This window comes from Mya arenaria, chromosome 10, assembly GCF_026914265.1.
Source record: "Mya arenaria isolate MELC-2E11 chromosome 10, ASM2691426v1".
NCBI lineage: Eukaryota > Metazoa > Mollusca > Bivalvia > Myida > Myidae > Mya > Mya arenaria.
In genome coordinates, this window is record NC_069131.1 from 35,384,124 (window position 1) to 35,409,967 (window position 25,844).

At 32.7% G+C, this 25,844-nt stretch overlaps 2 protein-coding genes across 10 annotated transcripts in view; both read right to left on the reverse strand.

Annotated features, from left to right (window-relative positions):
• Window positions 1–1,004: 1,004 nt before the first annotated feature.
• On the reverse strand, window positions 1,005–10,464 carry LOC128206530 (toll-like receptor 2). 5 transcript variants are annotated; one of them, XM_052909072.1, is made up of 2 exons: window positions 10,391–10,464; window positions 1,005–7,568 (listed from the first exon to the last, which is right to left on the reverse strand). In XM_052909072.1, exon 2 carries the CDS (start codon window positions 6,383–6,385, stop codon window positions 3,872–3,874), a length of 2,514 nt encoding a protein of 837 aa, XP_052765032.1. In that variant the 5' UTR covers window positions 6,386–7,568; window positions 10,391–10,464; the 3' UTR covers window positions 1,005–3,871. The 5 variants fall into 5 exon arrangements, with proteins under 5 accessions (XP_052765032.1, XP_052765035.1, XP_052765031.1 ...); XM_052909075.1 differs by lacking the exon at window positions 10,391–10,464 and adding an exon at window positions 8,408–8,426; XM_052909071.1 differs by lacking the exon at window positions 10,391–10,464 and adding an exon at window positions 8,056–8,270.
• A 4,279-nt stretch (window positions 10,465–14,743) lies between these two features.
• LOC128206164 (toll-like receptor 2) overlaps window positions 14,744–25,844 on the reverse strand; it is a 34,194-nt gene continuing 23,093 nt past the window's right edge. For 4 of the 5 annotated variants that reach the window (XM_052908466.1, XM_052908464.1, XM_052908463.1 and 1 more), the window contains one exon: window positions 14,744–18,807. In XM_052908466.1, coding sequence (XP_052764426.1) covers window positions 16,304–18,763 — 2,460 coding nt within the window. In that variant the 5' untranslated portion in view covers window positions 18,764–18,807 and the 3' untranslated portion in view covers window positions 14,744–16,303. Of the gene's footprint in view, window positions 18,808–25,167; window positions 25,227–25,844 lie in introns of those variants that run through there. The other variant, XM_052908465.1, reaches the window with a different exon arrangement.

A 25,844-nucleotide genomic window follows, 5' to 3' on the forward strand; every position in this document is an offset into this window, starting at 1 on the left:
TTATAAACAGTTGCCATCCGTCGCGTTTAAGCATGGTTAACATATATATATGATTTTTTTCACTGATTAAAAAAGTGAACTGGTTGCTTCTATTGGCACTCTGGTATGGTTTAAATTTAAAAACATGAGCTACCTTAAAAGGACTAAAATGCCAATTTTGCTTCTGCGTTATTGTGCTTCACACCCTTTCGACCCCCATAAGGGGCCTTAAAACACCCCGAAAGAAACGTTTAATGTATTCATATGAAACCCTGTACACATGCTGTTAGATAAAATACGTGTATGCTTAGGAAGGCGCAGCACTCTGGTTGAAATAATTGTCGAGTTGTGGCCCCTTTTTAAATGAATGACAGACGAGCGTTTGCTCCGCGGCGCTTTCATTGCAAATATCGTTATTTTAAAAGCAGTCTTAAACCAACGGAAGCTGATTCCTGCTATTGCTGTTTTTTACGTGGCGAAAGGGGAAACATGTGAGAACCATCCAAACGGCGGGACGAAAATGCGCCGAGGAGCGGGGCGAAATTGTAAAAAAACATGGCGGGCAACAATGATAAAATGCGCGTAAGAAAACTGTCGCACTGTCGCCACGTCATGTGTTTAAATGTTTTCCTTTTCGCCGCCTCAACGTGAAATGGCAGATGTCAGTCACCATACGAATCCGGACAATCCTCATATTACATGTACGGAAATTAAAGACAGATTGTTGCTGCACTTGAAGAAAACATAACAGATACTGATTTGTTTTAAGATTTATTTATTTCCGCAAGTGTTTATCCTGTTTCACAACTGAAACGAACGTGCATTCAGTCACAAGACCTCCATTGTTTAAATTACAATGCGTCACCATATGACAATGAGTAAACCACTTACAGTGAAGTGGTGAATATGAGATCATAAAAACTTTTTCTTCCCGGCTAAAGATGTAGTTTCTGTAAACCGTTAATAGGCACTGGCTTTGACAAAATCCATTTTTAATCAATTCGTCGTAAGAAAAAATACTCAAGTCAAGTCACGAGTTTATTTTGTAAATAAAGGCCTCCGGCCCAAAACACATTTCAAAATAGTAAACATCATACTTAATGCTTTAAGTTGTGTCACAGTACATTTATATACATGAGATGAAAAAGTGCACAAAAAGAGTAACTATTTTTATTCCTTGATACAATTCATAAGATGAAATATGTACACTCCTAATTTTCTTGTTGTGTTAAAGTCATTTGTGGATAGTAGGGCATACAAACTATTCAGTTCATCACCAGATTCATACCAATTTAACAAATATTGGTTCCTTATATATGTATATTTTTTACAACGAAAAAAGGCATGGTATTCACAATCAATTTCAGATATATTATAGTTCAGTAGACAGAAATTGCATAATCGATCATGCAAAGCAATGCTTAATTGCCTTCCAAGTTCAATATGCAAATCATGATTAGAACATCTAAATTTAGCATATGTAGTTTTATGTTTTAGTGGCATCTCTATCAATAAATATCGTTCGATGTTAAGCAAACTCTTAAAGTGGTAACATCGGCTGGCATTACTCACATGATCGTGCCAAGTTTGAGTAAAACAGTCAATTATCCTGTCTCTAAACATTCTAACAATTTACACCAATACCTTATACAATTTGTAAAATATGTTATACATAATGGTAATCTTCCACAGTTTCGTAAAACCATACACGTATTCGTAGTTTTTCTTACATGTAAAAATTGTCTACAAAATTTATTTTGAATCATTTCAATGGTTTGGCTATACTCATATCCCCATACTTGGGAGCCATAACATAGTATTGGCTTAATCATAGTATCAAAAATCTTGAAAACCAAAACGGTTTTTGATAGTTTTTCAAAGCAAAAATCGCCTTTTGTGCCTGAGAAGCTAGTTTAACATGAGCTGAACTCCAGGACAACTGTGGAGTAAATAACAATCCCATATATTTGTATACAGAAGTAGTTTTAATTGACTGCCCTCGATATAACCATTTTTCATATGCTCGTAGAGGACCACCATTACGGAATACAATGATTTCAGTTTTATCAAGATTTTTTTTTTATTTAAGTATTAAAACAAAATTGATCGACTGCGTTTACCTGTTGTTGTAACTTAATTGCAGTTTCAGCGCAATTGGCAACATCATCAGCAAACATTAAACATATAATGTCTGGAATATCATTAGTTATAAAAATGCCTGAACCACAATTTAGCCTTAAAATAGACGATAACTCGTATTTAAATAGAGCAAATATTGTTGAACTTGACTTATCCCCTTGTCTAGTACCAATGTTACAGGCAAATGACTCCGTGACACTATTTGAGACTTTGACACAAGAGGTTAGACAAGAATACATTGATTTCATAACTCTTAAGAATTTTCCAAACACATCTTTTCTTTCTAAGGATGAAAACAACTTAACATGGTTAACTTTATCAAATGCCTTACGGAAATCGACATACAAACAATAAAAACGGTCACCTTTCTTGGAAAGGTATTTTTGAGTCATTGCTAGTAGACAAAAAACATTGTCAACAGCTGAATAACCCCGACGAAAGTCAGCCTGAGATTCATAAATTTTCTGATTTTTCGGCCCAGTCATACAATCGTTTATTAATTACACCGGAGAAAACTTTATATTGTGTTCGTTATAGAAATGCCTCTATAATATTCAGTTATATTGCAAGGACCAGACTTATGTATTGGTGTACTATGATTGTGTCTTGCTGTATCATGGTAATATGCTGTGGTACATCTTGGACCGTATTTCAGAAACATCCCCAAAGAGACTCGCTCATGTTATGGCACCAACAATGAGTTCCCGGTAATTATAAAAGTTTTACTCTTTGATACCGAAGTGCAAAAACAACAGATACAAAACGTATAAACAACCTTGTAGTAGGGAGCGAACCCATGCCAGTCGTCAAGAAAACAATAAAAAATCGTGGACATCAAAGGCAATATTTGGGCATATATCAATTACATTTGATGAAGTACTCCTATCGCCACAATCTTAGTTTTAACCCTCCTTAAGATTTACCACACTTTATTTCGTAATAAAAAGAAATCGGTTAATATTGCATCTTACAAACCATGAAACAGTCACTTTAAGAAAATTATACATTATTTTAAGGAAATTATAAGCTTCTTAACACTTGACATACATTTTTACGGCCTATACTGTTATTCAGTAGCCCACAACCATTAACACTTACTTGTATAACAAAGTAATGTCGACCACGTTTATTAAAAGTATAATTATAAACTATGCGTATAACTCAATCGTGACGTTCGACTTCTGATAACCAATGCTTGTATGCGTTATATCGCAATTATCAAACAAAAAACGCAGTCATGTATTTATGCAACATTTATGTACATCATTCATTATGACACAGGCGTTGAATAATTATACACATATATTATAAAATAATAAAAAACGATACTGCTCAGTTTCAAATTCTCATATATTAATTAAGCATATTTTTCGCTATTCCATTTTCTTCTAATATCAATAATTCACCAAGGTACATACATACATATATTATATACAAACAAATTCACAAGATGGGCATAGAAGCATTAATTTTGAATGCGAACTTTTCAATTCAACAAGAAAAGAAACACAATATCAAAGAAACATATTATTGATGCAGGAAAATGAAAACAGAACAATCGATAAAAGATGCACACAATTTTCTATCAAGAATATCTATTAATTTTAAACTTTGAACTTTTTATAATTGAGTTTTTCAGAATGAGGTATTTGGAAGTGACAAGGTACATAAATGTTTGTCTCTAAAGAGTTTATATTACTTAAAAGTTTTGAATTTCACCTACTTATGATAAAGTTTAGAATTTTTGTGCTATTCAACAATCAGACAATGGTTTTCCCAATGTCGCTTTCATGTCCTCTACAAATACTTTTCTACGAATGCTATTTTCTGTCTCACACCATTTACCGTTACCCTTCTTTGTTAAAAGAACACACCAAGATTTACTCACAGATTCCAAATCCATATCCGTCAGAATTACAAGAAATATATTCTTTCTTCCTCTTGTCTCAACTTTATTCAACAATGCAATGTCTATTTGAAATTCGCACCAAGCGTCGTTCATTAGATTGTTTGAAACAACCACAATTACGTTCTTTGATCTTTCCATAGCCTCAAAATATGCATCAGTTTTAGAACCACCCACACCGCCCTCTCTGTCCCAAAGAAGAAGTTTGTAATTTAATTTATCTTCCAATAGCCTTCTTAAATTGTTAAGAACGAAATTCATATCATTATGGTTATATATGACGTACGCATCGTACATTTCATTTAATGGTGCTACAAGCGGCTGACGTTCGGGATCTGACACACCCCGGACAGGTTTACACTTCTTTTTTAGCCTATGCCAGTAGTACTGAATGTACCATCGATTCCAGTAGAACATTGTGGCGATAACAGCAATAACAAATACTGTACAGGCACTCCCTATGTAGGCAGGGATGTACGGATCTGGCGGGCGACAGTCATTAGCTGATAGATGGTAATCGTCCAGTCGTGTTCCAACCATTTCCCGAGGTGAACGGCAAAGGTAACCGCTTGGCCATCCAACAAGTTTCACGTTTTGAAGAAATCCTCCACGCGTATTTGATTTAATCTGACTTCGGAACCATCTTGAGCTTTCATCACAAGAGCAATCAAAAAAGTTATATTCCATGTTCAAGCGTTTTAAATTATGCATAACTTCCTCTGGAAATAAAGAACTACTTTTGTTTGGAAATTCTATACAATTCCGACCCACGGATATAAATTTTACTTTACTTTTTATTGTAATATTAGATGGAAAGTAAATTGCTTTAATTGCATTCTGATCCAGTCTAATATTGGTAAGTTTATCAAATGTTGTGAAGAGTTCATATGGGAATATGTTCAGTCCAACCCGTCTAAGTGCAAGAGTTTTAAGATTCTTAAGGTGCGCTAATGTCGAGATAAATGCCGTCTTATTAACGATATGGTTATCAGTAAGGTTAAGTTTTTCAACATGTTTAAATGCAATGAAGATTTTTTCAAAACTGTTATCTTTAAATGTCAAAAAATTCCCTCTCAAATCTAGTTCTGTTAGATCCGTAATGTTAAATGCATTTTCTGAAACATTTTTTAATCCATGAATCTGTCTGTCCATATGTAAAATACTTAGTTTTGGAAAATGCGCAAATGCATTATTCATTATCTCCTTAATAGCATTTTTGCTTAGCTGAAGTTCTGTTAGATTTCGAAGACATTTGGTGTAATCAGGTGTAAGCACACTAATGTGGTTATATTTGAGGTTTAATTTTGTTATTCCTATTGTGTCGTTGCTTGACTGGTCACAAATCTTTGGCATGAACGGTACCAACTGGTTGGCACTCAAATCCAGATAGCGAAGCTGGGGTGGATACTTGCCCGGAATTATACCTTCTTTGGAGTTGATCCAGTTGTTACTAAGATCAAGCGTCTCGAGGGAAACTAAGTCTCCAATACTGTTTATTTCAAACACCTGTATTTTGTTATCTGACAAATTTAAATATTTAAGCTTCTTGAAACATTTCCACGACTTTTCTTCTATTTTAGAAATAAAGTTTTTAGCAACGTTTAAATTTCGAAGGTTTGGGAACAGAGCACTGTCGTTGTCGAAACAAAATCTTATTGTGCTGGAACTTAGTCTGTTATTGCTTATATCAAGATGTGTTAAGGAATCCAATTGTGTACTTGTGTTACTGAAACTGCTTATAGCATTATCTACGACGGAAAGTTTCTTGAGGTTATGAAAATGTTTAATCAATTCGGGCCTTAATTTGGCCATGTCATTGCGATTAAGTCGAAGATTTGTTAAATTCACAGAACCTTGAAACCTCAGGCTTGATTCCGTCAAATTGTCGAGTCTCATATTTTCAAAGGCAAGTGTAAGGTTAACCTCGCCTTTGATTCTTTCAATAGCGTCTAATAACTGTCTCTTGATTCTTAGTGTTCCACCAGAAAACCAAACCTCTGTTAATGATTCGAACTTTGAAAATGTGTTATTTTTCATATCCCAAATTTTGTTATGTTTAGAATAAAAAATTCTCACACTAATATTCGGTGGAAACTGTTCAACGGACAGAGTTTCGAACAGAAACCGTTCGACGTGGAGTTTTCTTATATTTTCTGGTAGCGTTTCATGCCTTAAAGTGTTTTGTACTTTATTTCCATAACAATTATAATCGCATTGTCCATTCTTTGACCTAGAGCACTTGCAAAGTCTTGAGTCGGGACACTGAGAAGGTCTTTCACTCAGTTTTCCGTTTGCCCGTTGTAAACATATTGCAAGAGTGATTAAGAGCATTAAAGTAAAATGGTGTTTGAAAAACGCCATGTTCGCAATCTACATAAAACCTGCCAAGTTTAAATACAAGTTTTAATTAAATCCAGATACACGACATTAACAAATCCGGACGCCAATTGTACGCAAATCCTGGTACTTACAAGTAAGTAAGCACATTCAGTCTTCAGTTGTAAGCAAATTGTGATAGTCCTCAGCACCATACAATAGTTCTTAGCACATCCTGATACTTGTGTTTAGCGATTCCAGACACTAGTAGTAAACACATCCTGATACAAGTCCTTAGTTAGTGCGGTGTAATTTTATCCTGATACTAGTTGACAACAAATCCAGACACTAGTTGTATGCTTATCCTGATACTAGTTGTCAGTAGATCCAGACACTAGTTGTATGCTTATCCTGATACTAGTTGTCAGTAGATCCAGACACTAGTTGTATGCTTATCCTGATACTAGTTGTCAGTAGATCCAGACACTAGTTGTATGCTTATCCTGATACTAGTTGTCAGTAGATCCAGACACTAGTTGTATGCTTATCCTGATACTAGTTGACAACAAATCCAGACACTAGTTGTATGCTTATCCTGATACTAGTTGTCAGTAGATCCAGACACTAGTTGTATGCTTATCCTGATACTAGTTGACAACAAATCCAGACACTAGTTGTATGCTTATCCTGATACTAGTTGTCAGCAAATCCAGACACTAGTTGCATGCTTATCCTGATACTTGTTGTCAGCAAATCCAAACACTAGTTGTATGCTTATCCTGATACTAGTTGTCAACAAATCCAGACGCTAGTTGTATGCTTATCTTGATACTAGTTTGAATTAAGACACAAGTAGTACTTGTCGTCAGCAAATCCAGGGACAAGTCAATGTAGGCATAATCAAATCCCAAATTGATCGTATGCGAATCAAAAACTTGTCGTATATAAGTCCAGAAACTAATCGTCCGCAAATTCAGTTACTTATCGTGAACAATTTCAGATACTGATCGTCAGCATATTAGGTCCATATCTCCAGAAAATCCAGGTACTTATTGTCAAGCTCACATACTAATATTCAGCAAATTCATGTATTTATCGCCAGCAAATACAGATTTTAATCGTCAGCAGATCTTGGTACTTAACGTCAGGAAATCTAGAAACTTCCTGTCAGGACATCAGTATACTAGTCGTAAGCTCCCCTTCGGAACAAAATCGCGCGATATTTTCTCTGAAATCACAGATATATTGAGAAAGCAAAAGTTATACACGATATATTTTCTATAGGTTACTAGTAAATAAAACGTTTGTTCATCATAAACACGTATTTAATTCAGGAAGTACCGCATATAACCTTCGTGTCCAATTTTACTTAAATGTGTAAGTGGCTGCTTTATTTATTGCTAAAATAAGAGGAAAACTTTTTAAAAATATCAACATTGGTGTTTGCATTTAGATAAGAAAATATATTTTATGGATATAAAGCTGATAAAATTCGCTAGCAAATTGAACACTTTCACAAAGAAAGCAAATATTTCAAAATCCTATTTAAAGCAGTTATAAAAACGTGCCAATTACATATTGAAATTTAAATAAAAAAATGAGAAGTTCGTTTTCTGTTTTTGAATATTCCAAAAGTACGTACCTATTTATATTTTAATGAATAGACAACTATAAACTGAAACAATTAATGTCGTTCTTACAAACAAAGTTTTCACCTTGCTTGCCGTGTGCCACTGAACCAGTTAGAACTTGTTAGTGTACATTATCCGCCCACTGTTATTCAAGACCACACAAATAACCATTCGGAAATTCTCGGCCATTATCTATCGAAGACAACCTCTGTTGCATATCGACGGTTAACTATGTGATACATATTTGAATTTAACTACTCTGCAAGTAGATTACTTCGTAATTTTAATTGCGCGGTTAAAGTTAATGACTTTCCTCTTGGGGATCTTACGTATTTATGCAACAATACACTTCACTGGCAATCAATTTAAACTTAAAACAAAATACAGATTAAAACAATACAATTAATTAATACTATTATTTATTTATTTTACGAACCGCTTCTACTTGTATACTGGCATACATCCGAGTGCATATAAAACAATACTAACATTTTTCGCATGTCCGTAAGGGTTTTGAAATCATACGTTTGTTCTCGTTAAGTCAGCTATTATTACAGCCAACATAAATTATAATTGAGAAATAATGACAACTCAACTGCATTAAATAAATGTACCAGGGGCCCGTTTCCGTAATGGCAAATCAGTTCTTTGTCTGCAATAACATATCCAAACAACAAATAGGGTAGGTAGGTAGGCATAACCTTTTTTCTATTTTTTTTAGAACAGATTCTCTACCTAACCAGCCTATATCAGAGTATATCTAAATTATGATATTTTTTTATTTAAATGTATCTTAGGACTGTATTTAAAAAATCGTCTAAAATGTTCATAATCTAAGGAGCAAAATCTAAGACTGTTTCAAATTACCATCCGAAAGTGATCTCAATCTAAGAAGTAAAATCTGAGGCTGTATGTAATGACCATCTCACAATAATCTTACTCTACGGGGCCAACTCAAAGGCTCCTCTGTTTTTAATAACCATCTTAAAATGATCTTAGTGTCAGGAACATATCTAGGACTGTATTCAATAATCGTATAATTATCTTAATCGACAAGGCAAAATCAAGTGTTGTTTTCATAAATCATCTCAGGGTGTTGTTTACCTATGGAGAACGATCTAGAGCTTTGTTAAATAACCATATTGAATTGATCTAATTCTAAAGAGCAAAATGTAGGACTGTATGCAACAACAATCTTAGAGTGATCTTATATAAGGGATACAATCTAGGTCTGTAGACACTAACCATCTTAGAGTGGCTTTTATATAAGAAGCAAAATGTCGAGCTCAATGCATAAAAGATATAAGATCAAAATGCAGGGCTGTAGTCATTTACCATCCCAGAGTGAACTTTGTCTAACGATAAACATCTAGGGCTGAATTTAATAACCATCTTATATTGATCTTGAATAAGGAGCAAAAAGCAGGGCTGTTGTCATTTACCACCTCAAAGTGATCTTTATCCATGGAGCAAAATTTAGGGCTGTTTTCAATAAACATCTTAGAGTAATCCTAATAAATGAAGCAAAATCTAGGACTGATTTCAATAAATATCTTAGAGTAATCCTAATAAATGAAGCAAAATTTAGGGCTGTTTTCAATAAACATCTTAGAGTAATCCTTATAAATGAAGCAAAATCTAGGACTAATTTCAATAAACATCTTAGAGTAATCCTTATAAATGAAGCAAAATCTAGGACTGATTTCAATAAATATCTTGGAGTAATCTTTACAAATGGAGCAAAATCTAGGACTGATTTCAATAAATATCTTGGAGTTATCCTTATAAATGGAGCAAAATCTAGGACTGATTTCAATAAATATCTTGGAGTAATCCTTATAAATGGAGCAAAATCTAGGACTGATTTCAATAAATATCTTGGAGTAATCCTTATAAATGGAGCAAAATCAAGAGCTGTTTTCAATAAACATATGAGAGCGATCTTTATTAAAGGAGCAACCACCTAACATTGATCTTAATCTAAGGATAACTATTTTGGGCTAGGCGTTCCTTTTATAAAGGTTGTAAACCAAATACAGCCTAATTCCGATTGTTTAAATACACTTAACAAACTATCAGGGGTGGTATTCTTTATGCAACCTAAGTCAATGTTATGGTCATACATCATTGACCCCATTCACTATATAGGTCCGTTATTTATACAGAGCAATCCGATTAGCTACATCGTTCTTTGATCCAATTTATCTTAATTTCCACTAACTTGTATTGTTGAGTGTATTTAAATAGAATGACACAATTAAGATAAATACGAGCGCATATTTAAACACCGAGTATAATTTGAAACACAATTATTTAAGTAAACATACTTAATATATAATAATTTTATATTATTATTTAGAAGAAAATGAATGTTGTGAAAAGAGGATGACATTAAATTCAAAGTGCAAATAAAACTTACCACACTTCCCTTACAAATGCTTTAACGAAGTATCGATTTGAACCTTGTAGTTTCAATGTTCAAAAAAGATAAAGTGAACGTTATTTACCAAAGGAAGAGTTTCAGTTATCTATATAAACTTCCTTAATGTTTTTCAGAGTCGCATGGCCATTAAATGTTTACAAAAAATAGACTGAATTGTATCATTTGTGATAGTAAGATGACATAAAGTTAAATCTTCGCTATGCTCACTTTGCCCATTCTTAATCATAAAGGTTTTACCACAATTCATATAACTGACTACGAATACAACCCTTTTGGTTGATTCATTGAACACGCAAAATCTGACTCAGAGAATGAGAATAGGATGAGTGGCAGTAGGCAGACCTTTAGACACCCGCGAAAGTTGAAATTCTTATTGATTAAACCTTGCACTTAATGATTGCCTATCTGCAATGCCATTGATTGACTATGTAGGTTGTATTATACCTGCAATTTAATTGGCTGAACATGTAGGTTGTATTATATCTGCAATTTCATTGGCTGAATATCTAGGGTGTATTCGAATAAACGTTGGTTCATTTATTTAATGTATTTACAGTGTTCGTTCATAATTAATACAATTTTTCTTTAGATTTATTAAAAGTTAAAGGCTTTAAGTATGTACTTACAATAATAAATGGTTTGATGCGACGTACTACCACTCTATCAGTTCCAGGTTGTTACTATGTAATCATGTCTTATGTGTAAGTACATTCCAACAACCTTAAACCTTTCTAGTGGTACACTTTTTGTGTGAAAGATAACTGCTATATGGGCAGAAACTTGTAGGAACATTTGTAAAAGATGTAACGTAGGAATACATATTGAATTGTTCCGTAACCATCGTTAGATGTGGATAATATGAACAGAAAGACCATAGAAAAACATTGGTCATGGTTATTCAAAATTGCACACTTATTGGACAGTAATTACGAACCACGACTTCGTCTTGCCTCATAATATTAGGACTATTTTAGACCTTCACAAAGTTCGGGGGTAAAGGTCGATTATAGTAGTATAGTATTTAAAGGTCATTTAAACTACAACACTGCCCTCATGTGAGTTTAAAGGAAATTCGGTACTTTTGGACTCACGTTTTCACAGACATTCAAATGGAATACAAAACTTATTCTAATAGGCCCCAAACCATATTAATTGCTTGGCATACCAAAGAATATGTTATGTTCATAGATGATGTTTATTAAAATTAGATAGTTTCATAACATTAACAGATACACCTTTATGTACTAGGATATAAGAACATTACTTTCATCTCGCAAGTTTATTGCTTGTGTAAATTTTAAAAATGGAAACCCGATATTGGCTGAGGACGTTTAAACTTCTGCTTGCGGCATACAGCTAGGTTACATGAGAGGCTTTTAAGCTTACCTGAATTCAGGACGGGCATTGCTATATTCTTAAGAATAACTTCCATATCTACATGATGAATGATAAATTCAAATCCGGCAAAATAGGGCTTGTGGATATTCATATTTTGGCAATGGTAACCAAACTAAGTAGACTCCATTGATACTCAATAATCACAAGAGGAAAAACAGTCACCGTCTAGAGTATTATCATTGAATCATCTACAGTATTCCATTGAAATATCTAGTGCATTACCATTGAAACATCTAGAGCATTACCATTGAAACATCTAGAGCATTACCATTGAAACATCTAGAGCATTACCATTGAAACATCTAGAGTATTGTCATTGAAACATCTGGAGTACTGCCATTGTGACATCTAAAGTATTGCTATTTAAACATCAAAAGTATTGCCATTGAAACCCCTAGAGTATAGCCATTTAAACATATAAGTATTGCCATTGAAATATCTTTAAAATTGCCATTAAAACATCTAGAGTATAGCAATTGAAACATCTGGAATGTAGCCATTGAAACATCTTAAGTACTGCAATTGAAACATCTAGAGTATAACCATTGAAACATCTAGAGTATTGCGTTTGAAACATCTAGAATAGTTTCATTGAAACATCTAGGTAGTTGCCTTTGAAACATCTAGAGTATTGTCATTGAAACATCTAGCGTATTGCTGTTGAAACATCTAGAGTAGTTCCATTGAAACATCTACACTCTTGCTATTGAAATATCTCGAGTATTTCGATTATAACCTCTTGAGTATAACCATTCAACCATCTAGAGTATTGCCCTTGAAACATCTATAGTAGTTCCATTGAAACATCTAGAGTATTGCAATCGAAACATCTAGAACATTACTATTGAAACATCTAGAGTATTGCCATTGAAACATCTAGAGTATTCCCATTGAAACACCTACAGTATTGCCATTGAAACGTCAATAGTATAACCATTGAAACATCTAGAGTAGTTTCATTTAATCAATAGAGTATTGCAATGAAAACATCTAGAGATTGAAACACGTAGAACATTACAAATGAAACATATAGAGTATTGCCACTGAAACATCTAGAGTATTGCCAATGAAACATCTAGAGTAATGCCATTGAAATATCTAGTGTATTGCAATTGAAACACCTACAATATTGTCATTAAAACATCTACAGTATTACTATTGAAACATCTAGACTATGACTAGAGTATAACAAATAAAACATCTAGACTATTACTATTGAAATATCTAGAGTATTGCCTTGAAACATCTAGAGTATAACCATTGATGCATCTGGAGTATTGGCACTGAAACAGGGACTGCATAAAATCCCGCATGCGGTAAAGTCATTGATATCGGATGGATATCACCGTCACCGAAAATGATCTTCCTTTCAATTCGATTTTAAAGCATAAGTGAGTGCGTGGCTGCATACAAAGTCATGACGACTGAGTACATCAAGTACATCAAGGCTAAATTTGACAAAAATAAGCAATTTGTCTTAATTCCATGTGTATCTTCAATCTTGGTCATGTGGGGGATTTTTGACCATCACATGAACAGCTTATGTGAACTGGCATTTGTTTAACAGTCCAATTATCTCAATCAGACTCTACTCGTAAACCTTTTCCATCGAAAACAACCGCGGTTGTGTGCCGGTACTTCAGTTGAAGTATAAATTTTAGTTTAAATTAATTGTATTTTGTATGTCTAAGTTTCAATTCATTGTCAGTGAAGTGTATTATTGTATAACAAGTTTAAGATTCCTAAAGTAAAGTCCTTAGGATTAACTGCTATGTAAAACGTAGTTAAATGTAAATTATTTCGACATTGATAACCCTCCATATTCATCCGAGGTTGTTTACAATAGATAATGACAAAGGCGTTCCGATCGATTACAACAAATTTACGGATTCTTTAAGCAGCGTAAGGTTATCGATATTTTTTAAACGGGGCCAAGGCCCGAATATCTCGGACGATATTAAGTCCCTTATGAGAGAGAAGAGTTAACCCCCTTGTTTTGTTAGGTATAGTTAGCGTCACATTCCATTTTCAATAGTTCTTAGATTTTTTAATAATATTTTGGACAGTCTACTTAATGTTACGAATTTGGCTAAATGCTATAAGACACTTAAGCCTGTTAGGCGTAAAACATTTCGAGAAGTTGAGACCTGGTCCGTGGGTATTAGCATTAGCAGTGTTGTCATGAACATCGAATAAGAACAGACATTTTCTCCACCAACATCCAACAGTAGTTAACATTTTAAGTATTATGGATTTTTTCAAACCAAATGGGGGCGTTTTCTTTTGAGGATTCGTCTTCGTTAATAAGTCAACCAAATCACATTTAAAAACGTATATTAACATACTTTTATAGCTCAATTTCTATTTTCGTGTACTCATAGAACTTCTCTATAATGTACCTATACGATTCTATATTGAGGAATTATATATTTGGCCAATATATAGCCCATCGCAAACACATAAGGCTTGTTATGAGACTTCATAGCACATTTTCTCTATCTGTTATTTTGGTTTTGCCAATTTCATATCAATATTCCTCAAGTGATACTCCTATCTAAAATAAATAACTACAATTGTATAACAAACATAAGATTTGATCGATAAACCTTTAACTTCTAACTGAATGCATTTATGGAAACTATCAATTACTGATAACAAGATTGTAACCGTATATTTGGCTGGTGGGTCTTTCCAGATTTACAGTGATCAACTATCGTCTCATAAGGTAGAATTACCGATGAAGCGACACCTATCTTTTAATTTAAACACGGTATCCTTCATAAGAACTGTTGTTTTTTGATATTGTGTTTTGATATGTATTCATCTTTTTCGAAATATTGAAACAATTGCATTACTTGTAGTACTGTCTATTTGGGAGTAAGAGTGCATCTTTAATAATATTTTATGATATTTTATTTTCTAAAACACATATATAATATCAATACCTGGTGTAACCATTGTCAAGCATGACAGTTCATCTATGAAGTTTTATGACAGGGTGTATCATATTCGTCACGGACTATGGCTAACAGATACTGGTCGTCACAGGATCATACCAAAGCTGTTAAATACATGTACGATGTACTTGATATACTAAGACGTTCAAAATAAGTTTGAAAGATATATGATATAGCTATCAAACATGAGAGGTTAAAGGCGCATAACATAGGTTGATGCAAACAAACAATTATTTGTTTATTTTGATGCTATATTTTGTTTAACTATGAAAATAACAGATAGCATATATATGCATTATTTTTGTAAAACATATTGGCCTTTATGAAAGTGTTTTTTTTTAATTAATTAAATTACCTGGAACACATTATCCATTTAAAAAGCGCAAAAATATCGATAATATATTTTTAATCTATACACATATGTCTCTTTGTTTGATCATTTATGACAAATATGAACCAAAATAGTGCATATAACATTTCAAGCAATTGGGCATCAACCTTTAATGTGCCTAATTGAAAGCTCTTTTGTCCATATGTATATATTGATTTTGTATATATAACAGACAATGCTCCATTTAACCTACAAGGTTTAGATTTTCTTTTAAAGTTTTTTATGTTTGAATTTGCAAAACTCTGTGCAAATGAATATCAGTCATTTTCTATACGCTATTAAAGTAATAAAATTTAGCTAATTAATTTGACTACTGTAACTTATCCGCAATACAGGACAAACACAAGTGAACATAAACTTACAATGTAATTAGTATTTCTACAAAATATACACCGATAACATTCAGAATACGGAAACTGATAGAAAAGACATTCATATGATAAAATATATACAATTAAAACATGATATACAACAAATATATACATTGAACATGTGAACCCAATCCAGCATGTAATTTCACGTATAATACGTATCTCATTGCTTCAGACAATAATCGACGAAAAAATATATGTAATATTATTCACTGAGGGGTTCTCATAATTTTTATCTTAATTTAAAATGTCATTCTATTAATTAATAAAAAACAGGTTTGGTTCTTAGTTATCATATCAGTTTCCTTTTGGCTTGCGAAAGAGAAAACGAGAACCAATGAATTTCAAAAAACCCGATTTGATTCCTTGTTTTTTTCACCAACGCATTGTTTTTTTAAATGAAATTAGAAACAAAGCAAAACGAAACTGTCATATAGTAAAACATTTCAGGCCATATCAAATGGCTTAGTCAATAATTATATATCATTATACATAACAAAAGAAAATCAACGTTGTGATTTCACACGGTACACTACATGTCATATAAGAATTATCGCATCTAGAGCTATTTCTTGCGACTCTGCACGTACAATCGAGACAGATTAGATTCAACAAGACTCCTGTAAAAGAAAGCAATTTGAGATCATCGAAAACATTCGAAAACAACCTGTGATGTCTTTGTGAAACTTTCAATCGTCATGAAACCAAGCACATTGTTTCACCTTATCAACGGTTAAACAGCTATAACTACTAATACCTATGTGGTTTGGTGTCATGTCACTGAATGATTTGAACTGTCTGAATCCGCGCGAGAACGAGATCGGCTGTATTCGACCGACAATGGTTTTCCCAATGTTGCTTTCAGGTCCTCTACAAATACTTTTCTACGTATGCTATTTTCAGTTTCACACCATTTACCGTTATTTTTCTTGGCTAAAAGAACACACCAAGATTTACTCACAGATTCTAAATCCACATCCGTCAGAATGACAAGGAATATCTTCCTTTTCCCTCTTGTCTCGATTTTATTCATCAAAGCAATGTCTATTTGAAACTCACACCATGCATCTTTTATCAAATTGTTCGAAACAACAACAATGACATTCCTTGAGGCGTCCATAGCGTCGAAGTACGCATCCGATTTAGTACCCCCTACAGCACCTTGTCTGTCCCGTAGGAGTAGTTTGTAGTGTAATTTTTCTTCTACTAGCCTCCGTAAATCTTTAAGCACGAACTTACTGTCATTTTCATTGTAAATAACGTTTGCGTCGTAAAGAAGTCCACTTTCTTCTATCAGGTGTTCTCTTTCCGGATCTGCAATCGTTCGTATTCGTTTGCAGCTCTTTTTAAACATATGCCAATGGAACTGAATGTACCATCGGTTCCAATAAGATACGACTGCCATAACAAAAACAACAAATCCTGTACATGCGCTAGCTATATACACAATCATAAATGATTCGCGACAGTCTTCGCCCGTAAGATGGAAGTCCGCTAATTCTTTTCCAATCATTTTTGCTGGTGAGTGGCAAAGATAATTGTGTGGCCATCCAATAAGTCTAATGCCTTGGAAATAGCCTTGTGATCCGTGTTCTGCTATCTGGCTTCGAAACCATCTTGAAATTTTATCGCACGAACAATCATAAATGTTTTTTCCAAAATTTACTGCCTTTAAATTTTTTAAAACTGCCTCTGGTAAGGTAGTTTTGTTCTCTGTGAACACAATTTGATTCTGCTCAGCAGAAAAATATTGAACATGGCTCTTCAATTCTCTTGTATTCGGCGGAAAATAGATTCTTTCAATTGTATTTTGGTCGATTACTAGGTTATGAAGATTTTTAAACGTAAACAGTTCATATGGAAATTCGGTCAGTCCTACCCGTTTCAGAACAAGCACCTCTAAGTTTAAACGAGCTAACGATGAGAAAAGTGCTGTCTTATTCATGACAACATTGTCAGTTAAGGTGAGATTTGTAACACCCGTACAACTGCTAAATATCATTTTCGAATTTTCGCTAGTAAATGTTATGAAATTTCTTTTCAAGTTCAGCTCTTTAAGATTCTTTTCAAATGCATTTTTTTTTATTGTACTCAACCCATGATTTTGCCTATCAATATGTAACACTGAGAGATTTGGGAACTGTGCAAAAGAGTGAGTATTTAATATTTCTATTGCATTCTTACTTAGGAACAATTCTGTGAGATTCCGGAGACATTTAGTGAAATTGCCGTTCAAATTACTTATATGATTATAGCTCAGGTCAATTCGACGTATGCTTATTGTTTTGTTGTTAAACTTGTCACACAATTTTGGCATAAACGGCGAAAATTGATTATCACTTAAATCAAGAAATTCCAGATGTGGTGGATACATCCCGGGACTAATTCCAGACATTGAATTCATCCAGTTCTTCTTTAGAATAAGGTGCTTTAAAGATACCAAGTGTGTAATGCTGCTGATGTTTATTTTCTGTATGTTGTTATTAGACAGATCCAGAATTTCTAACTTTTTCATACATCGCCAAGAGTCTTCTTGTATACTAGAAATGAAGTTCCTAGAAACATTCAATATTGTAAGGTTAGGAAACAAGCTGCTACCGTTGTCAAAACAAAATTTGATATTAACGGGATCTAGTCTGTTATTGCTCATATCTAACCACTTCAATGGATGCAGTTGCGTGATATTTCCACTGAAACGACATATATTATTATCTGCTACAGATACATTTTCCAAGTAGTCTAAATTTGTTAGCAACTCTGGTCTAAATGTATCAATGTTATTGCGAGTAAGCTGAATCTCTGTTAGCTTCACCGATCTGCCAATAGCTTCCATTAGCTGAAATTGTTGCTGTAGTGTGCTATCAGTAAAGTAAACCTCACTCAGCGACTCAAAGTTGTGGAACGTATCGTTGTTCATATCCCAAATTTTATTTTTTATGGAATGGAATCTCTGAACTGTGATAATATTTTGTGGAAATATTTTTGCTGATAGTTTCTGGAAAATAAACCGTTCAACAGTTAGAGTTCTTATCTTGTCTGGAAGTATTTCCTTATTTATGACTTGTCTTTTTCCATTCCCGTTGCAGTAAACATCGTAAAGGCCGTCTTCTGACAATTTCTCACATTTACAAAGTGACGAACCAGGGCATGGTGGAATTTGTGCGCATAATATAAGACCTATTCCAGTTATAAGTGAGTAATATATCGAACGACCCATGGCTATGTTTAACATATAACTCTTCCGAATTTCAGTCAAGCTGTTGAACTTTCTGCTCACTGAAATAAAACAAAAAAATATTATCATTTTTTTATTTTTTATTAACTTTTATATATATTATTACATCAGTAAATATTATACACATAATTATGTTGAACAAGTTACAAGTTATTAATATCCATGTATATCTATACAAAAAAACAACATATACAGGTTATGTTAACAATATTTACTGCTGTTGTTGAGAGTGTTAGAGAGAGATTAAAGGTAGGTTAATTATAGAAAGAAGGGAGAAGAAGAGAAAGATAGTTTGGTTCCGGGTGAAAACTGAACAAAAATTATCCCAGTCTGCTTTGTACGTAGAACTGCTATGTACATACATGTATATACTTTTTTTAAATAATAGTTGAGGCAGAGGGTATGTTTTGCAAAGAAAAAAATGAGTTTTAAGTGGTTATTCCAAGACCAGTCGATTCCATTTTCTATTATGTATGTTCAGTTTGTTTTTAGTTAAGGCTATGTGTGCTTCCATTTCTTTTCTTTCTTTAACGAATTTAATAAAATATTCGAATTTAAGTTGAGATTGGTTCACCTTACACTTGTAGATATAGTATTTTGCTGCTAATATAATGAAGTTAGTTATTACGGAATAATCTGTTTTGGGCTGTACACCAAATGATATTGTTTTATAATCAATTAGTTCTGGGATATTATTTTTACTGATTAGGTTTTTTATATTTGACCAAAAAACTTGACTATGATGGCACTCCCAGAACAAGTGCTTTATTGTTTCGATATTCATATTACACATATCACAAAGGGTAGATTGTACTATCCTACAATTGAAAAGATATGTGTTCGTTGGCACTAATCTATTGATATACTTATATTGAAACGCTCTAAGTTTTGTGTCTATAGTACATTTAATGGGATTTAAATATATCGATTTCCAGTCGAGGTCTTCAAATATATTATTCCATTTATTTTGAGGTTTATTTATCACTCCTTTAATGGTTTGTTTCATATAATGTTCATATACATATTTGTTTTTGTTTTTTTAATCCTAGTATTTTGTCAATCAATTTGACTTTTGGACTCATGTTTGTACAGTTGCTTTTTAACGTACTTTTCCATTTATCTGGTATAAAAATATTATCATATCTTGTAGCTTACTATGGTATCCAATGGTATACGATGTGTATCGGGATAGGTACCGATGGTGTCCGCGATATACGGAGTTTAATGTATGTGACTATAAAATATTTTCAGAAAATGAACAAAGCATCCCGTTTGCAACAATTAAATACGGTCTCCTATTAAAACGCGCTCAAGCTCGATGGTTTTATGTTGCGCAAAATTGGATGAGAACATTATATAAATATCATATGGCAGCATGTGTGATATTGATATTGTCAACCCGAGAGCAAAATGTCACCCGAGGCGTTGACAATATCAATGTCAACCATGCTGCCATATGATATTTATTTTATTAAACCGAACAAAATTAAGAACATAAAAATGTTTTAAAATAATTTAATTCATTTTATTAAACAAGTTTTAGAAGGGAAACAAACTATAACATAATAAAATAATTATATCTAAAACAAAATTTGCACTGTAAATTTCCTGTCGTCAGATGTTTTTGTGTCCACATTGAATAGTGACGTCACTCTTGTATGTGTATAAGGGAGGCAATCACGTCATGATTTAGCTAAAATATTGACGCAGTTATATGTCCTTATATGACATTAAAATTATCACTGCGGTCACATGACCGGACAGTGAATTTTCGCTTGGTCACGTGTCAAAATGGTTGGAAATGTTTCTGATAGTCAAAATATCTCTTTTTGGGGTAATGAGATTTTACCATTGTAGACAAAAGTGAGGCATAATAAAATTAACTACACATATGACGTCAGCACAACTGACAATACAAAACAACTGGGTACATAGTTTACATAGTTTAGGCTTTATTTTCAAATGTTATACACAGATTAAAACACGATATTAAAATGCAGGTTAACGCATAACATTCAAACTCAAAAATTGAAACCCAAAGAGTACTATCTGGCTATTGTCTTTAAACAAAAGAGCACGTGTACACACAACCGTAAGCAAATGTGTTTTGTCATCATCAAAAGCAAATGGCCAATGTTTAATATGGCGTCTCCATGAATATTAATGGTAATGTTAGTACAGGTTCGAAATATTGCGTTATATCTAAGGTAAAGTTCACCCGGATAACTCTCTCTGGAATGTGTTTTCTGAATAAGTGTACTAAATTTAAGAGCAATGCGACAAACAATGAATTTGAATGTTATTCCGTTAGAAAGCATTTTCTATTTATAGTATGAGGGTATCCAACTATTTATATACTCTGTTGATAGTCGATTTCATAAGCTGGGTTGATATTTGTACTATATATATAAAGACAGTTTTCATACGGTTACATTATACTAATTTGATATTAACAGGCTCGTGTTTCGTGTGTTCAGCACATTTAAAGGCTATTTGACACACTGTTTCACAAGAAGCGCGTTAATTTTTTGGTAACAAAGAGTTCCCATACTATGCAGATAATTGAACTGCTCTTCACACAATTACGCACATTTGTTTGAAATTTGAAAAATATATTTACAGCTTGAAGAACCCTGTACAATTTTGATTTAATAAGGTTAATTTATTTTCAGGACTTAAAGAGTTAATGATCTAAGGTTCGAGTTATTGAATTTATACGATGTTTCAATCATATAAATCAGAGCTGGATAAAATATAGCAATAGTTAAATAATTTAATCATATCGACTTTTGTTTATAATAATTCATACGTTACATAAATAAGCTATAGTGATAGAAAAATTAACGAATTAACATGCCTCATCCGACCGTGCAAATTTGTTAAAACCCACACAATGCATATAAAGACGGCGAACTGTCTGTGTGTGTGCACATCAACCGTGATTTTAAAGATGTCAAGCCAAATTATATCGATTTCATTTTGAAGTTACACATTAGAAATGTTTCCATACACTCTCATGCAGAAAGCAATGTTGTATATCGTGAGTAGTTGTAAGCCATACCATAGAAGTGGCATGGACCGAATGGACAGCATAGAATTAGTGACTAATGAAGTTGTTTATCAAAGTAAAATGCTTTATTCATGTTGGGTTATACTCTTACACAGAACCTGGGCTCTGAAGGGTTTTAAAACATGATTTAGCTAAATTAACTATTTTTATCTTGTATAATTTCTAAAAAAAATTGGATTTATTTGACTGTTTATTGAAGGTATCTGTCTGATAATCACTAAAAACTAAGTCAAAATCAGGATAAAGTTAGAAATTTGTAGAACAAATTAAGCTACTTAAGTATAGTTATCTTAAGAAGTTTCGAGAAATTTGGGCCTGGGGATGAAGCTTAAGCAATGCTAATATGGAATTAGGATAGTAAGATAGCTTAAACAAAAAAAAAGATTAGGCCAAATAATAAGTTAGATATTACTCAAGTAGAGTTAAATCGTCAGACAAAACATTTGCTCTCTGGTGGAATACAACTCTAATGCTTTGTATGTAGTGTTTGGATCTTCATACAGATAGAAAATTGCAGTATATGGTTGCAGTTACAGCTCTAACATTATACGCAGCGAATAGTTCTCTGTCAGAGCAAAATGTCAAAGTAAGTTGTAACTCATGAAGAAGAGTGAATGATTACGAATTAGAGAGTTAAAAAATAGAAGCTTGAATACAAAAATAACATATCAAGTGAGTTTATTTTATCGAAAGTCAGAAGAAAAAAATAATAGATGCAAAGGTCGTTGTACAGAAAAATCACACCATGGCAAACCTTTTATCTTTTACATTAATCCGTAAAGAATATTGATAGATTATAACTGGTTATCGAGTCTAATCAACAGCCTTGTTGAAATACACGGTACTTAAGAATATTAGATAGCAAACATGTTATCTTTTATGTAAATCCAATTGAATTTGACTGGTTATCGAGTTTAATCAATAACGCTGTTGAAATGCACAGTACTTAAGAATATTAGATAGCAAACATGTTTATCTTTTATGTAAATCCAATTGAATTTGACTGGTTATCGAGTTTAATCAATAACGCTGTTGAAATACACGGTACATAAGAATATTAGATAACAAACATGTTTATCTTTTATGTAAATCCGATTGAATTTGACTGGTTATCGAGTTTAATCAATAACGCTGTTGAAATACACAGTACTTAAGAATATTAGATAACAAACATGTTATCTTTTATGTAAATCCGATTGAATTTGACTGGTTATCGAGTTTAATCAATAACGCTGTTGAAATACACGGTACTTAAGAATATTAGATAACAAACATGTTATCTTTTATGTAAATCAGATTGAATTTGACTGGTTATCGAGTTTAATCAATAACGTTGTTGAAATACACAGTACTTCAGAATATTAGATAACAAACATGTTATCTTTTATGTAAATCCGATTGAATTTGACTGGTTATCGAGTTTAATCAATAACGCTGTTGAAATACACGGTACTTAAGAATATTAGATAGCAAACATATTATCTTTTATGTAAATCCGATTGAATTTGACTGGTTATCGAGTTTAATCAATAACGCTGTTGAAATACACGGTACTTAAGAATATTAGATAGCAAACATGTTATCTTTTATGTAAATCCGATTGAATTTGACTGGTTATCGAGTTTAATCAATAACGCTGTTGAAATACACGGTACTTAAGAATATTAGATAGCAAACATGTTATCTTTTATGTAAATCCGATTGAATTTGACTGGTTATCGAGTTTAATCAATAACGCTGTTTAAATACACGGTACTTAAGAATATTAGATAGCAAACATGTTATCTTTTATGTAAATCCGATTGAATTTGACTGGTTATCGAGTTTAATCAATAACGTTCTTGAAATACACAGTACTTAAGAATATAAGATAGCAAACATGTTATCTTTTATGTAAATCCGATTGATTTTGACTGGTTATCGAGTTTAATCAATAACCTTGGTGAGATACTGCACAGCTGTTAAGTATGTTAGATAACAAACCTTTTATCTTTTATGTAAATCCGTAAATAAAATAAAAAAATATGACTAGTAATCGAGTCTAAAGAAAGAAAAAACTTCGGTGAAATGGACAGTACTTAAGTATGATATCATAGCAAACCTGTTATCGTTTACATACATCTGTAAATAAAATAAATATATTTTAAATGGTATCAAGTATTCTAGTGTTTATTGATGTGCCTTGTATTTACATATACATACATTATGTACACATCGTTGACATCGCTTTTTGATCAACATATTCGTGTTTGACCCTATTTTGTCAATCTCGTTCTATGTACTATTTTGTTTGAAAAGTGTATTTATTACGTTCATAGTTTTGGACTTTCCGTTAAAAAATAAATTTGAAATTGTATCAAAATTGATACAAATTGAAATAATCACTTTCATCTCTTCGAACTTGTTTGCACTTTTAAACCAATTCACATAAATTAATGCATATAATTATATGAAGCATTCCCATATAATTTTATATACTTAGTACTCTACGCCGAATATACGTTTATTTGCCAAGTGGTAACACATATAAGCTGCACTCTTACATATGGACCGTTTTGACAACTTTTTATATTTTATGTTTTAAACTGAGCAAGTTTTGGCGTAATGGCCTGGAAACAAGTGATATAAGACTGTTGCGAAAATACCAGATCGCAGTTTTTCATAGTTACGTTCGAAAATGGATGTTTTATGCCGACCAACCCAATTTTTTTTAAACCTTTAGTAACGCTTTTAGCCATATTTTTTTCCAACGTCAATGATAAAAAACTTCGATCTGATATTATGTCACAACTTTTGTATTACTAGTTTCAAGATGTTTACGCCAAAATTTGATCATTTCAGGCCAAACAAAGTTGTCAATGGTCAATCTGTGAGAGTGTAGCTTTAATACAACATATCCAAAGGTTTCACGGTCGCAACTTTTGGTCGAAATTGATACAGATGTAAATTACTTAGGTTTTTACGCATGGGATGTGCTGTAACGAAGAAATAAGTGTATGTTGAATTTAATACATAAGTATAAGTTATAACTTTCTAGCTATTAGATTTCAATAAAAAGATATTAAAGATAACACATATCATTCTTCAACGGTAATCAAACTGAATCGTAACCCTCTCTTATCAGACAGTTCGAATTCTTCAGTTGTTTAACAAAACCATTGAACAGAAAATCTTAGATTTTAACATCGACTTCTGATTGTATGTATTTTGTCTGTTAATATAAATTTCACCTCTTACTCATTTAGACAAGAATGCATGTTCAATAAATCATATCGATTTGAACATACGCTTAATGACTCTTATCAAAAGATATATACAATAAAATACTTACCCTTAAACACCTATTTAGCTCCATCGTATCCGTGTCAGGTATGATCATATCATATTTGATGTTCAAAAGCAAGGTTGATAACGCACATGGAATATTAAAGGGACTCGCTTACGTTTTACAGGACAATTAATTCGTATGAAAATGTGAACAAAATATTTACAAACAAACAAGGATAAAACACAAGGTACAATTTAAATTAAAGCCATATTTTTAATATACGTTGTTTTATTTTAAAATATTATATTAAGGTTGCAACTTAAAGCTGCACTCTCACAGATTGAACGTTTTGACAACTTTTTTATTTTTGTCTTGGAACGAGCCATGTTTTGCGAAAATCCATGGAAGCCAGTTATATAAGACTGCTGACAAAAAAGGCAGATTTTTATATTTCAGTTCAAAAATTGATCTTTTATGCATTTTTCTTAAACCGGTTTAGGCCATAAAACATTAATTGTCGAACGGAAATATGAAAATCTACGATCTGAGTTTTTGTCAGCAATCTTATATAATTGGTTTGCAGATATTTACGCAAAAATTTGCTCTTTCCAAGACAAAAATAAAAAAAAAGTTGTAAAAATGGTGAATCTGTGAGAGTGCAGCTTTAAAGTGAATCGCTCATTTTTTAACTTATTTTTGAATGTCCTAAAAGTCTTGGAAATCATAAGGACTGTTCATAC